This window comes from Pterocles gutturalis, unplaced genomic scaffold (genome assembly GCF_000699245.1).
Source record: "Pterocles gutturalis isolate BGI_N339 unplaced genomic scaffold, ASM69924v1 scaffold5823, whole genome shotgun sequence".
Taxonomy (NCBI): domain Eukaryota; kingdom Metazoa; phylum Chordata; class Aves; order Pterocliformes; family Pteroclidae; genus Pterocles; species Pterocles gutturalis.
Window position 1 is genome coordinate 17,942 of NW_010125397.1, and position 15,540 is coordinate 33,481.

General features: G+C 49.5%; 1 protein-coding gene across 1 annotated transcript in view; it reads left to right on the forward strand.

Moving 5' to 3' along the window:
- MAP2K4 (mitogen-activated protein kinase kinase 4) overlaps positions 1-15,219 on the forward strand; it is a gene marked incomplete at its 5' end in the record, with an annotated part of 32,508 nt that extends 17,289 nt beyond the window's left edge. Inside the window, 4 exons of the mRNA XM_010078539.1 lie at positions 8,331-8,408; positions 9,466-9,614; positions 13,094-13,139; positions 14,272-15,219. Of these exons, the coding sequence (XP_010076841.1) occupies positions 8,331-8,408; positions 9,466-9,614; positions 13,094-13,139; positions 14,272-14,385 (387 nt within the window). The remainder of the gene's footprint in view (positions 1-8,330; positions 8,409-9,465; positions 9,615-13,093; positions 13,140-14,271) is intronic.
- Between the last annotated feature and the right edge of the window lie 321 nt (positions 15,220-15,540).

Consider the following 15,540-nt stretch of genomic DNA (forward strand, 5'->3'; position numbering starts at 1 on the left):
CATCCCCTCCCTGCCGCCTCAGCGTGGGCCTCGGCAGGGGGGCAGGCAGGGTGAGGGCCATGGCAGCAGCGCGGTACCCCGCCTTGTTCAGGAGCACATGCTCAGCATTCGTGGAGGGCAAAAGCTCTGTCTTCCTGCAGTATGGGGAGGATTGGGGTCAGGAGCAGACCTTTGCAGGTGCAGGCTTTCCTGGGGAATGAGGCTGGAAGGAGCCCTGAGGGAACACAGCCAGGGCAGGATCCTGCTCTTGTGCCCAGACCAACAGCTTCTGGCTGAACAGGATCTTTTAGAAAGAGAAACCAGATTTTAAGGCTCGTTCTGCTAGTGACTCCTGTTGCCACACGATGAATTACATTCACTGGTGAACATCTGCATGCTGTTAGGCTTGGTTTCTGGTTAGAATGTGAGTACCGTCATCTGGAGACGTCCTCTCTTGGTTCCCTTTCTCTGCTGCATCCTAGAGTCCTTTAGGAGCAGAAATCATCCCATTGCGCTGCTTCCTGCTGGACGCCTTTTCAGTATGTATTTGAAAGCTTACCTGTTGGTTAGGCATTAAGGCAGTGGAAAAATAACTGGGCTCCCTGCATTTAAGCCTTTTGTAATTACTCCAAGGACTTCTAGAGCATCCCCACCAAAATTGCTGGGCCCTCCGTAAGATTCTATGACAAAGTCACTTAATGGGGCTGAAACGATATCTTACAGCCCTCCAAAACTGCTGCCTCTCCAGAGGTCAGCCCTGTTAATCTAATGAAGTTCTTGGAAGCAGTGGTGGGGATGGCATTGAAGGGATGCATTGAGCTCTGCGGTACTCCAGGGTGGTCTTACAAAACAGCTCCCGATGGAGAAGCCTTCCAAAGTTTCCATCCTGCATTAAAGATTCCTCTTTAAGTGTTGGAGAATCTGCCATAGCGGTCATGAAGTTGTCCTGGTCACTAATTATACTCCTAATACCATCTTTTGAAGATGAGTGAGTCTTGTTTTAATGTGTGGCTGTGGGCTCTTTGCAGAATTACAGAGTTCTTTCCTTGCCACAGCCTCTTTCCCCAGTAGGTATGTTCTGACTCTGCTGAAGTCACCTCTTAAGCTTTTCTTTGAGGAGATTAGCACCTGAACAGTTTATGCTGTTAAGGAAGACTGGATTGTGTTTTATGGCTCTGCTATGAACCCCCCAGGTTTTTAGCATCCTTTTACAAACATGTACCTTGAAATTGAACAAACTTCCAGCGTTTCTCTCACCTGCGGAGTATGTAATAAGAGCAGTGGTTGCTAGTGCATCCTCCTGGTTACACGCCTTGAATCGTGATGCTCCTCTGCGATTAGGAGCCTATCTCTCACCCTGGAATGCTGCTTTTTCTGTGTCTGGTCGAGTGAGCCAGCATCCAGCTGGAGCCCAGTTTACCAAACATTCAACTCACAGTAGTTCTTCAGGAACCCTTATTTGTCACAGGAGCAACATTTTTATAATATGCAGAGTTTAGCAACACTTTATTTTCTTGGATATTATTAGTGGTAGGCCAAGGAAAGTCACCTTTGAGGTCCCGTTATGAAGCCTATCTTTCCCACTCAATAGAGTTCTTTTAACAACAGTTACCCTCTGAACTCTTATCAGTGAAGCCATTTACTAATGCAAATTATTGATGCTTGATTTCGTTGCAGTCCAGACAATGCACTGCACTAGTCCAAGTTTATTACAGCCAGATTTACCTTTTTTATCAAGACGAATAAGGTCTTTGAGAATATGCTGTGCCAAGCCCAATAGGCTTAATTAATGTTCCTGACAATCTTTCTGTGCCTAGCAAGTGTCCCCTGTCCACCAGTCCCTCACTTTGCCAGGAAAAGGGCTGCAGGAATTCAAACGCTGCTAGGAAAGCCAGCTGGGAGGGGATGGTAATCCCATGCGAACGGAAACCAGCGTCTCCACCTGGAAAATGCTGCTGGAGGAGTTTTTAAATGAAACATTTTCTCAGAGTAAATATGTAAAGGAAATAGGAGGGGAGGAAAGGCCATTCTCTAGAAACATGATCTCTGCTGATAATCTCTGTGCAGCCACAGGCTTTGTGGCTGACCTGGGCGAGGGGGAGAGACAGGAAATCAAAAAACAGGGGATTTTGGAAGGAATGTCTGAATGGAAAAGTCTGATCAGGGATGAATATTTAGACTGAAGTGTTTTTTGACAATAAGAATATTCCTACCTCCTGCGTAGTGTTTTTCTCCAGTAGGTGTAGAAGTGGTGCACAGAGAGACAGTGTTACTGCTGCTGTCTTGGAGGTGGGAAACTGAGGAGCAGAGGGAAGCAGCAGATCCACCTGGTTAGCAAAGACAGAAGAACTTGTGTTCTTCGCTTCCCTATCAGCTCTTCCACCCATCGTGCTGTGTGCTGTTTGCTCTGCTGTATCACAACCTGGCTGAGGAGCCGTGTCTCCTGCATCCAGGCTAGGCTGCTGCATGGGATGCTGCACGAGCCCTGTAGTGATGGGCACTGCAGTACAGGGGCAGAGAAAAACATGTTAATTGGTTTTTCATCGGTCACCTAGTACTGGAGAGGAAGGGTATAACCTTAGGAAAGACTTCAGCCAGCACAATGTGACTGTGCTTGCTCATGTGAATGACTCATGGTTGTGCTCTTAGACTGAGGCTTTTGCAGCACCGAGGTCACCTTCTGTGAGCTCCGACGTGCCCAGGAGGAGATCCAGAAAGCTTATTCACTGCACAAAAAACTCGAGAGCCACATGAAATGTGACACCTCACCTCTTTAGCAGCCATTAGAAGAATTTGGTGGCACCAAAGGGAAGTTGCTGTCACTTAAGGGAGATCTGTCTCTCTAAAGCAGAGCCTCTGGAACTTCCCGTAGAGCAGAGCAGTAACACCAGCCAGGAGGAGTGGATGGTTGTTCACATCTACCTGGAGCTCCAGCACCTACCATAGGGCTGCATCTTGGGCACGGAGGTCTGCTCCAGAACAGCGAGTTGCTCCAAGGACAGTCGCTTCACAGAACAGGATTGCCTCTTTTCTGGGAGATGGTGGTCACGTCCACAGGGCTGGCTGTGAGCGTCTCCTGGGGAGGTGAGCGGTCAGGCTCTTCCTCAGCCTTCCACGTCTGAACTGCCAGCCCAGCCCAGTAGGGAAGGGGGAAGGGGCTCCCAGGAATAAAAGATTTGGAGGTCTCAGCGAGCAGATGAGAGGGAGCTGCACGCAACATCTCGTACTCTGGAGGAGAAGGAGACAGGAGAAGCAGGTTTGAGAGCCCTTCAAGTTGGTCCCTCCTTGTCTGCCTTGCTTTGTGCCCATCACTTGCCTTCCAGCCTGGGCTGTGCTGTGACACCAGCCATTGCTCCGTGCTCCGGGTAGGTGTGCGAGAGGCCTGTGCAAGGCGGAGCGCTGAAGGAAGAGCAGCTTGCTCTTCACCTGAGGATTATTATTGAGAAATACAGCAATACGAAAAGTGAGTGACAATATTGTCCTTTACTGAACAGCACAAGAATTTCCCCAACTAGTTATTTATGGTCCTTTAGATGGTTTCCATTGCTGTTGCACAACCCTGCAGACAGCTGTTCAGAGACATCGCTCCCCTCCTTGCTGTGGCTTCGGTTTGGAGTTGGCCCTGCGAGCCAAGTCACTCGGGCAGTGACAGATGCTTCTCTCTGCAAGCACTTGCTGAGCCCCTCGTAGGGCACTGCTGTCCAAACGAGAAAGCCAGGGTAATGAGATCACCACCACGAGGGAGACAGCATTTTTGTCTTGAGTGTCCCTAAACAAATACACATGTGGTATTTCGGTTAACACAGCAGAATAGCGTGCTAAGGAGCCACGGCTGTTATCCAGTTTGTGTCAGAGCAGTGAAGGTCTGTTAACTCTGGCTGCCCTGGTTCACCCTTCACTGTGAGGTTTGCAGCTGAATTTGGCGTGGATGATGCTGCAGCTGCAGCCCGCACAGCCCTTCTTCCAGATTGCAGTGCTCTACCTTGTTCCTGCCATCGGTCAAAGCCAGGGAGGTCCCTGGACTTAATTTCACATGTTTTTTATCGTGAGAAGTTAGTCTCCAGTGGAGGCTGGCAGCTTCCACCTCATACCCATCTGATCCCATGGCTGGAGCAGAGGGAGAGTTTGTATCATGTAGATTTTGTTCTGCTTCCTATACTGCAAAAATTGAGCTCTTTCTGGTTGTTCTTTGCTCCTGGTAACCTTTTATTTTCTTCTAGTCTGGGAATGTATTGGCCTAAGTAGCAAATAAGACTTTGTTATGTACATTTTAATGCCATGTAGGCGGTTTTTGAGTTTGCAGTGCATGTGGGGGAGGGGGGGTGGGGAAATCCCTGATTATATAACCGGTGAAAATCCAGATCTGAGCTTCAAGAATTGGGTTCTCCCAGAAATGCTATTGTGCTCTTTTAGCAACATGAAACAGCTGAAGGCTGCGGTGAGTCGTGCGTGCATCTGTCCTTGTGTTACACCCCAAACTGCCTGTGTTTGCTTAGCCGGGTGTTTGGAGGAGAGGGAGGATCAAGTGCTGCACGCTTCTCATTTTTCACTCAAGATGCTGGTGCTTGGGTGGACACTGAAATGGAGAGAAGACCCGTGGGAGCCTGCACCCGTCTCTGATGCATTTATACCCTGCCTCTTATACCCTGCCTCTTGGCACCATCAGCACATCCAGTGGTGCGTCTCCATCTCGGCCATTTCCTTTCCTCACTTGCACTTGGCATTAGAAGGGCACCTGGCAGGAGCTGGGCTTTGTCTGCAGCCTGGTTCCAGGTCCCCAGAGTGTGACATGCTGACTCTTCTTTGTTGGTGTTAATTGCTCTCATGTCATCTATGCGGAAAATTCCCAGGATTCATTCTGCTCTGTATTTAGACGGGATTTATTTTGGTCTATCCTGCTGTGCCACCACAGTCTAGGGCCAAGTCCCCGTTGCTCCATCTGGGCTCTGCTCGGTTGGTGGTGGTAGCAGGCTGCCCCTGAGCGGGTGCTTTGGAAGAGAAGCTCTCGTCTCGCCAGTGCCACCTCCCTCACCAGTCCCTGCGACACACAACCTTTTAGTAATTCATGGCCTGCCCAGAATATTTGCTCTCATGCAGTCCTGTCATTTCCTGTGCTGCATGGAAAGTGAGTCCTTCTGTAGTCTGTGGCCTGCTCTGCTCTGCTGCGGCACCTCCATCCCTGTGGTCCTGGCACTGGCAAGGCCAGCGTCCCCATAATTTTGTGTGGCTCTGTGCTGGCTGGTCCCTGGTGACAGCTTCCAGACGTCATGATGTATCCCCAACAGTGTGCGGGGCCAGGTCACCTGCCACCATTCCCGCACACCAGCACCCGTCACGTGGGCAGCGTGCCCCACGGTGGTGCGTGCGAGTAAAGAGACAGTCTCTTGTCACCGGGTGGTCCTTGTTCCTGCAAAGTGACTCTGATTTTCATGGTGGGAAGGTACATGCCAGCTGTGGAACCCATGTTCTATTGCCAAAATGCTTATGGCCTGGCATGGATAGCGGCCATGCCCCCAGAGAGCTGCCTCGCTGTGGGACAGGGGTCCATAGTGGCCTGCAGCAAAGGTAACATTGGTAGAATCATGGAAACTCAGAATGGTTGGGGTTGGAGGGGACCTTCAATTAATATCTGCTGCTCACTAGCCCAAGTTGCTCAAAGCCTCATCCAGCCTGGCCTTGAACCCCTCCAGGGATGGGGCATCCACAGCTTCTCTGGGCAGCCTGGGCCACTGCCTCACCCCCCGCACAGGAAAACATTTCTTCCTTATGTTCTATCTAAATCTGTCCTCTTTCAGTTTAAAGCCATCGCCCCTTGTCCTGTCACTACAGGCCCTGGTACAAAGTCTTTCTCCACCTTTCTTATAAGTGCCCTTTAGATATTGAAAGGCTGCAGCAAGGTCTCCCCAGAGCCTTCTCTTCTCCAGGCTGAACAACCCCAGCTCTGTCTTTCTTCTCAGGAGGTGCTCCAGCCCTCGGATCGTTTTGATGTCCCTCCTCTGGACTCGCTCCAGCAGCTCTGTGTCTTTCCGGTGCTAGGGACCTCAGAGCTGGATGGGGGGGTCTCAAGAGAGCTGAGTAGAGGGGGAGAATCCCCTCCCTCAACCTGTTAGCCACAGTGCTGTTGTGCCTGAGGGACAGGGAGGGGACAGCTTGATGTGCTTCACACCCACTTGTATGTTGCTGTCTGCTGGGACCAAGAAGGCTGGAGGAGCCACTGGAGGGGTGAACTACACAGACTCCTGTTGGCAGTTGATCAGAAGACCTTTATTGCATTTTTACAGCACAATATTTACTATTTTTTCAGTTACACACGCTGTCCACGCGCCTGTTCCTGCTGTTCTGTTGGTCAGCATGCGCTCTTCACGCGCCTCAAGCTAACTTGTGATGGGTGCTCCTACAAAAGTTAAGATCAACATTGTTGTTAAATTGTTTATCTTGCCATTACTCAAGATGCTGTTCTGAACACCAGGTTCCTCTTTGTATTCATTTCAAGGATGTATCAAACAACTCAAAGTCACTTGTATCAAAGTCACTTGCAGATTCCCATAAGCCACCAGCATCTGGCAGGAGGAGTTGGAGGCAAGAGGACGCGATAGTGAGAGCTTTGTGCAGAGGGAAGGCAGGGCTGGTGTCGCAGGGCTGCCCTGGGGCTGATGGAGTCTGTCTGTTCTGGGGCCTGAGACCCAGGAATGCTGGAGGGGCTGTGTGGGGGCCAGAGGCAAACCAGGCTGTTGGGGAGGAGCAGGTCCATCATGCTGCCTGTGGCAGGGTAGGCGCAGCATCACTTATGACCGTGATTGATGAGAGTCCCTGAAACTTCTTTCCAGCCTGTAACCTTCTGTACAAGGGGACAGAGGAGGTGCCTGCTGTGCCACACCTAGTGCTGGTCTGTTGTTGATGCCACGTTCTTCTCCCCACCTTCTTACTGCTGGCATTTCCTATTCGCTTTCTCATTATTATTTTGGACTGTTCACAGGAATATATCACTGAGAGTGTTTTGACTCTTTCTGTACCCACTAGGTGATGTTATTGCATGTGTTACTTCCAAGCAGGGGACAACAGCTTTGATTTATAAGCCTCTGCTCCTCTTGTCCTTCCTGAGCCTGAGTGTGAGCCAATGCTCCTTGAGACGTTTTGCTTCTTACTGAAATGTCCAGTAACCTCCTGAAACATCCAAGAGCATCCACATCCCGAATGTTTGCTGCTTATCAAACCATCCTTCCCTTAAATAAGCAAGTAGCAGTGACTGGGAATACACATTTTCCATTCAGATCCTTGTTCCTCTTGCTGTTTTTACACTTTCCCCACTATCTCAGCTACAAAATTGTGGACAATTTGGCATTACATTTCAGTTCCTGATATTTAAAGAAATGGGTGCTGGGAGGTATTGGTGGAACGTGGTAGTCTTCTCATGGCAGTGGTCCACTGGAGGGTTGAGGTTGCGCTAAGGGACTTTGTGTGGCACTCTTCATCTGGCATCTGCCATGAAGTTATATTAAAACGGAGTTTACAAAGCAACTAGGGCTTTTGTAGTATTTCCTGTACCTGCTAATTTAGTATTTTATTGCAATTCAGGTCTCCTTATTATTGTTATACTCAAAACTGAATCGGACTCTGTTTTTGTTTTTTTTATATTTTAATTATTACATTTTTAACAAAATAAGGTAAATTGAGGTTTCTCATAGAGATGACGTGCAAAGCATAAAGATTTTTTTGTGCTGGTTCACCTCTCTAGATAACTCGCTCTTAGGTGCAAATCACTCCTGTCTGGCTTGATAATATTTTCTATGGAAGTCTTTTGTGTGTCTGAAGACCTTGTAGCATCACAGTTGCATTCAAGGGATGCCCGAAAACTTGTTCTTAGAATGCATTGTTTTTAATACCTCTTGAGGTTTAGCAACCAGCAGACAGTTGGGAAGAAGAGTTCTTATAGAAGCTGCTAAAGCTCAGTTCCTCAGGCTGGTGGATGAGAAGATGTTTATTCAGTTCTTACAATTCCCTAGGGACAACTTTGCTGTAAAAACAGCGAAAGCAAAACTTTGTGTTAAAGAGATGCCAAAGTTAAACAAAACTAAATAAATAGACAGTAACAACTATTCAAGCTGCTTGTACAAAAGGGAAAAAAGAGAAAGGATTGGACTGTGATGAATTGCCATTTCAGATCACCTTTTACACTATACTTCCATAAAATCGCTGTTCTCTGCTGGGTTTGGATGTCTGCCCTAGCAAGAAGTTTGCTTCTAGAGCTGTGGCAGGCTCTGCCCAGCAGCAGAGTTTTTTGGAAGTTTGCAAATGCTTCTCATTCCCTCCTCCATGGCACAGTGTTTGACTGGTCCTTCTTCCCATTTCAGCCTGAAAGGATAGATCCCAGCGCATCCAGGCAAGGCTACGATGTCCGCTCAGATGTCTGGAGTTTGGGGATTACATTGGTAAGTGAGCAGGGTTTAAAACCTCTGCTGCACGATATTTTCCCGGTGGGTAGCCTTGGTCCGCTTTGCAATGTGATGGAGCTGGTTGGTGTCAAATGTGCTTGAAGTAAAGCGCAGCTCCGCTGCTGTGGAGGATTTGGATGTTGTGACTGAAGTGGGCACCTCCTGGCTCAGAGAGAACATAAATCCCTTCAAGACAGATGGCTCTGCTGAACCCCTGAGGATACATTGAGCTGCAGCTATGTTCTGCAGAGAAAGAGATATGAGCAAGGAAGAGGTGTTGGATTGTAAAGGAATTTTGTCTCCAAATCTCAGATGAAAAGGGATGGTGAGCGTAGTGGTGCAGAACAGAGCATCCAGCCTGTGTAAATGAGCCTCTCACAGCCCTGGCATCGGTTGTACTTTGGCTGTGCAGAAGACTTCAGTTATTCCTGGATCCCGATTGCTGCTTCCTCTCTGGCTTAATCACAGCACTGCTGGGTGCACAGAGTGATAAACTGAAAAGATCTTCCCTTCTCGAGATGGTGAAGTAGAAGCAAAAGCAGAAGCAATAAGTATGAACCAGTAGCTTCTGTCTTCCCCGCTGGCACTTTAAAATGCTCATTTTCCTTGTCCTGCAAGGAGCAGGGAGTTGGACTCAATGATCCTTACAGGTCCCTGCCAACTTGATCTATTCCAAGATTGTGTGATTCTCATTATGTGTTTTTTCTAGTGGTTGTTAGGATGCTTGGAACGGGACTGGAGGATTTTATTCTCCTATTTTTGAACACTTTAGTAAGAGCATTGGTTTATTTTATAGTCAGTGGAGGAGAAGACATTGTCAACCTGAAAGTGTGGCATAGCCAGGCTAAATCTGGAGTGTTCCTGACAGGCGGCAGAACTCACTGTTGGGTAAAACTTTCCTTCATCTTCTCTCAGTTGAGCTTTGTATAGCGAATGGGATGATGAATCTCATCTTAGTCTTTCTTTTGGGGGATCAGAATCCTTGCAGACATTTCTTACGCTGCTGGAACTTCCCCTGCGTAACCTGCCTGCTGCTGTTGCTGTCTCTCCGCAGTACGAGCTGGCCACGGGGCGGTTCCCCTACCCCAAGTGGAACAGTGTGTTTGACCAGCTGACACAAGTAGTAAAAGGAGACCCACCACAGCTGAGTAACTCAGAGGAAAGGGAGTTCTCCCCAAGTTTCATCAACTTCGTCAACTTGTGGTAAGTGTTTCCTACTGAAAGGACGTGGAGTTGGCTGGTTTTGTCATTTCACGGGATTTGGCAAGGGCTGCATGCCAAGCACTCCTTGGCTTAGTTTTGCAAGCCAACGGGAGGGTGAGGACCTTTCACATTTCACTGTTTAGGAGGTGATGGGAGACTTGTCTGGGTGGGGGCTGAAGGGCAGACCTTTGCTGAGAGCCTGTGCACGGGAGAGATGCAATCAGACCTGTGGCAGGAGGTTTGTGTGACCAGGCAAGGGCCTGGGCATCCTGTTCCTTGGTCTGACAAGCCTGGGGGCAGACCTGCTCTTTGCCTTTTCTTCTGCAGGCAGAAGCCTGAGACACCTGGCAGGATTGTCTTGCGGTTGGGATCTGTCCTGGTCCTGCCTTTTGCCTGGCAAGGCCAGGAGCCTTCCCGCCCAGCCCTGCTCAGCGTGGTGACTGTCAGGACCCGTAGCGGGTGGCTTGCTTGGTTGTTGGCTTCGTGTCTTGTGTCACTCGTACATCAAGATCAAGATTAGAGATGCTTTTCTGAGAGGACAAGGCTTCTGCAGCACGGCCAGCCTTGGGTGGGGAGCGTGTGGTGTTTGTGCAGGAGGGGCGTGGGACAGCCCTTCGGCCCCCCGCCATGTGCGTGGTCCTGCTTAGGTTAAGGGCCGATGGTGAATTTTCTGATTAAGTACTTTTCTATCAAAACATGAAAGATGATCAACGTAGTTTTGTTAACCCAATACCAAAGCACACAGGAGATCCATCAGCATGACCTGTGTCCCTCTTCTGGGACCTTCTGCTCTGGGCAGACCCAGGTGATGGACATCCCCAGGACAGGGGTGTCCAGCTCAAAGCTCTGTGACAGGAAAACTTAGCTCTAGACAATTTTAACTTTCAAGAGATTTTGTTTCAGGGTTTTCCATCTGCTGGACATGTGAAAGGTTCTGGTTCAAAATGAAAGACGTTTTGTGGTTTGGGTTTTAGTCTCTTTCAGAATTGTGAATTTTTATAGAGGCCGGGTTCTTTTTTCCCAGCTGGCTGTAAGGGAGGCTTGGATGTTGACTTTTTCAGTCAAAAACACTGTGGTATTTGGTTAGAAAGTCAGAGCTGCTTTCCCCACAGTACAAGCAATACTTTCAAGTTATCTTTCAAGTTACATCTTTCCCCACAGTACAAGCAATATTTTCAAGTTACAAGCATCTCCTTCAGAGATGCAACATCACTGTAGAGTTCGCAAAGCCAGGAGCTTGCTCCCTTGCCTTGTGTGCACTGATGAGTTTGGCTCCAGATCACCCAACAGAGGAGCCTCTGTGGCCTCTCTGCGAAACAGCAGCATCTTTGGCCCGTGGGTCCGATTGGGTCAATTCCTGTTTCCAGCCCATTTACACCTCCCGGGGCCTGCTGCTCTGAAACAACCACCTTGCCTAGAGCATGGGGCAGTTTTCAGTCTAATTCTGTTTTTTGTTTAATCTGGTTTTGTAAATAAGCTGACTTCTGCCTGGAATATTTATAGCAACACTGTAATAAATATTTTTCTTAATAACCTTTAGTTAAGTGCAAACAGTAATCTTTGCTGTTACTAAGCAGGCAGGTGAGCCTCCAAAAGGCTGTGCTGGCATAAATCTCCTGAGCATTACCCTACAAATGGGAATCTAATAATCTTCTATTTTTGTGCATTCAGGAGTCAGGAAAAATGTTGAAAGAGAGTCCTGCAGTGTTGCTGCCTGCTCGCCATGATAGATCAGTGAGGAAAGAATATTTTTGATAATAATTAAAAAGTTTCTGGAATTTTTATTTCTTTTTACAATTTCCTTTGGATGCAAACAGTGCTATGAATGCCTGGGTGGGACACTTGTCCCCTTCAGCCCGCCTCCCTCTGTTAGATGCCTATCTGAAGTCACACTCCTCCTGGAACTGCTTACAGCAATTCAGCTTTTTGCTCCAGAGTTTGCCAAGTATCCAAGCTTTGTCTGGCTTTTGGGATCCTCGTGCTGGCAGCTGCAGAGGCAGCCATGCTCGCAGCCAGAGCCACTTGCTCCCGAGGTCCAGTGTGCCTGGGGAGGGGACCCAGATGCTCCTTGTGAAGGAGCTGTAAATGGCCACTCCAGACATGGAGCTTCACGTTGAGCTGGAAAAGAAATGAAATATTTCTAGGACTGCTTGATGAAAGCATGCATGGAAATTTCAGAGCAAAACCTGGACTGTGAGCTGGCGTTCTGACTAGTTGCCCTAAAGGAGTTGTGAGGAGCATCTTCGAACCCCCAGAGTACCTGAGGTCAGGAAATGAATTGCTGTTGGGTAGCAAAACCCTGAAGTGAGGATCTTTGTGCGGTGGCTGCAGAATTTCCTGCCCTCTCTGACCTGCGCAGCTCTGCAGGCAGGTCACAGGAGAGCAGCACTGGGCCTGCAGCGTTCGTTACCCTCTGCTGCTCCAGATAATTGGAGGCCATGCCATAGTAGCGCTGGAGCTTGAGACAGGTCCAGCCAGAGCCCGTGGGGATGGAAATGCAGCTGTTGGGAATTAGACTGAGCTCTCCTGGGTTGGGAAAGATGAAAGATGCTGCCTCCGCCCTTTCTCTTCCCAGGGGTGCAGCTCTGGTTCCCAGGCAGGGTCTGCCAGTGCCACCCATTGCCCCTCCTGTCCCCTGCCATGTCACCCCTGCTGCAGGGGCTTTGATGGCCTTTGCTGCCACCTGCTGTCCCCTGCACTGGGGCCAGGTGGTCGGAGTGCCAGAGGAGCCCACCAGGAGGGGACGCTTTCCAGCCTGTCCCCCCTGTCCTCCAGCTGCCCATGGGCAGCCGTGTCACCTTTCCTGTCCCTTCCTGTCGGCTGTGGCCTGCTCAGCTCTGGATGTACCACCAGTGCTGGGAATGAGCCAGGAGGGCTCAGGAGCCTGGACCTGGCCCTGCAGAGCGGTTTGGCCATCTGCTGCCTGCGACAGCCCCTGCTCACGTGTGCCAAGCTGATGGTGTGGTGCCTGCATCCCCCGTCTGTGCCCGGGCAGACAGCGCTGGCTCTTCTCCTGTCGGCTGTGGCCTGCTCAGCTCTGGATGTACCACCAGTGCTGGGAATGAGCCAGGAGGGCTCAGGAGCCTGGACCTGGCCCTGCAGAGCGGTTTGGCCATCTGCTGCCTGCGACAGCCCCTGCTCACGTGTGCCAAGCTGATGGTGTGGTGCCTGCATCCCCCGTCTGTGCCCGGGCAGACAGCGCTGGCTCTTCTCTGCCTCTGAGCCCTGCTGCTCAATGGATGGAGGTCAGGCTGGCTGCTGCTGTGGGCTGCGGTCAAACCCGTTTCTGTGTGGAGGCAGCAGCAGGTCAGGATGGCGTTCCGCTTGCAGCACAAGGATGGTTTTTGCAGGAACAAAAGGCAGTGAGTCCCACCATGACAGCGTGGATTCAGTATCGTGTCCTGTAAAAATTTGCGTTTGATGTCTGTAACAATTTCCCCAATTCCACCTTCTCCTAATTCTCTTTTTGCTTTCTTTAGCCTTACAAAGGACGAGTCCAAAAGGCCAAAGTATAAAGAGCTTCTGGTGAGTGCAAACGTGGCTGCCCGCACTGGCTATCGTGGCTCTGCCGGTCACGCAGCGGGGCTGGGTCGCATGTCTGAGGTTGCTCCTTGTCTTCTTGGGCTAAAAAAGCAGCTCCACAGCCTGAAGAAGAGCACCACCGCCCCACCACCGCCTCTGGCCTGCGGTCGTGGTGATGGCCAAGATCATTAGTGTCTGTACATGAATACAGGAGATCAGCATGGGGGGGACGCGCCGTTGCAGCGGATCACTGATCCCTGAGGTGGGCAGGCTGGGGCAGAAGCGTGCTGGCCGGGCCATGTACATCCTGCCTTTGCCTGAGGTCCTGATACCACACAGAAGCCCTGTCAGACTGCTGGCCAGCGCTATCCTGTGGATGCCTCCAATGCACAGGCCACACAGCGAGGCTGGGAGTGCTCCGGCAGAAGTGAGACCTGAAAGAACACAGCTCTGGAGTGGGACACCAGCAGAGTCTGGCTGGGGGGGGTCTCGAAGGAGGAAGAGCAGCAATACTGGGGGGTTGGCTACGTCACACTTGGCAACCATGCACCTGCAAGGAGCTCTGGGCATCGGGAAGTCACCTCTTCAGGGACGTGTGAAACCATGCCCTGGGTCCCTGGTGGTGGTGGTGGTGTGATACGAAAGGCGTTTGCCTGGTGTCCTGGCCCAGAGAGTCCCTGTGTCATTAATTTCCAGCTGCTCTGAGTTGGGTTCGGCCATTGCAGCCTTCTGGTCAGAGCAGAAATGATCTCCTGTTTGATCTCTGCAAGCCATGGCTCCCTGTCACTCCTGTCTCCCCATTGCTGACAAGGCTGATGATGAAACCTCTCTTGAAAGTATTTCAGTACATGTCCATGCTACACAGAAGCCAGGTGCTTCTAATCCTGCACCCTCACTACCTCCTGCCTGGCAGTTTCTGACCCTCCTGGAGTCCTGTCCCGCCTCCACGTGGTACATTTAAGATATGGATTCCCTGTATGTAAAAGCCATGGACCAGACTATGTCCTGTTGTCCTACAGCTACCATCAAGCCCCATGTTCTAGCATCAGACAAATCCCTGTTAAGCTTTGTCTGGGGTAGCCAGCATGTGTGAGAAGGCAGAATGTAACCTTGTCGTTTTTTTCTCTGATTCCAGAAACATCCCTTCATCCTGATGTATGAGGAACGCACAGTGGATGTTGCATGCTATGTTTGTAAAATCCTGGATCAAATGCCAGCAACTCCCAGCTCTCCAATGTACGTCGATTGATATTGCTGCTACATCAAACTCTAGAAAAAGGGCTGAGAGAAAACAAGCTGTAAAGAATTTTCATCACATATTGCAGTGTTTTTAATGCTCGCCCAGACACCATGTGCAATAATATTGGTGTTATTTCCATCCTGTCTGTATACTGTTGTCACATATAAAGTGCATCCCTGTAATACCTGATCACACAGTGTTAGTGTTGGTCAAAGAGAGACCTCATCTTGCTCTTTTGTGGACATATTCATGAAATGTGGAAATAAGTACATTTATTTGTTGACCGTGATTGGATAGCACCTAAAATTAATTTCTAGACTCAGAACTTGGAGACTTCTCTACAGCTACTGGAAAGATTTTTCTCTCAAACTCTTCCAATTGTTGTTTCAAGTAATAATAAAAAGCAAACAAAAGTTAGGCGTTGTCTGTCTGAACAGCAAGAGACTTTGCCTGGAGGGAGAAGAACTTGCTTAACCAACAAGATGCTTTGCCTTCTGGAGCTAGAAAGGCAAAGGAGAATTTTATTCTTCACAAAGTGCAATAGATTTACTGCTATGAAATTCTGTTGCTTTACAGTCGCAGTGTACTTTCTGGGGACAGTGTACTCAGCTGAACTTCCTGTTAAAGAGAGATCATGTTAAATATAGTGAATATGTCTTTACCAAAAATACGTTGCGTTGAAAGAGGCTAACATTAAACTATTCAGAGATGGGACATAATGTATTCTTTCTCCTTTTACCAAGCCAGCCACTCTTCACTCTTAACTAGGTGTCCTGTAAATTGTTACCTGGTAAGATAAGACCTTTGACCTGAAGAATTATTAAACTACTCGATTGAATTTAACCTGCTTGTGACCTGATTTATAGCTGCACAGTGCTGACCACCAGCTGGCTTTGCTTTGACTCCGACAAGTGCCATTCATAAAGTCTGCAGGTGCTCTAATGAGCCACAAACGAATGTCTCTGATTCCTAGCCAATGTTTCCCGTGTTCTTCACTGTCCCCAGCCCTGATGCTAGCGCCTTTTCCCTGTCCCCAAGACCAGCTGGGCAGCGCTGCCGCAGCCCAGCCCTGTGCCGCTCACAAGACCAAACCTCAGCGCTTCCTTCTCGCCACTGCCAGCAGGATGGGGGGGATGTCCCCCGGCCGCACAGGGGCTCTGCCTG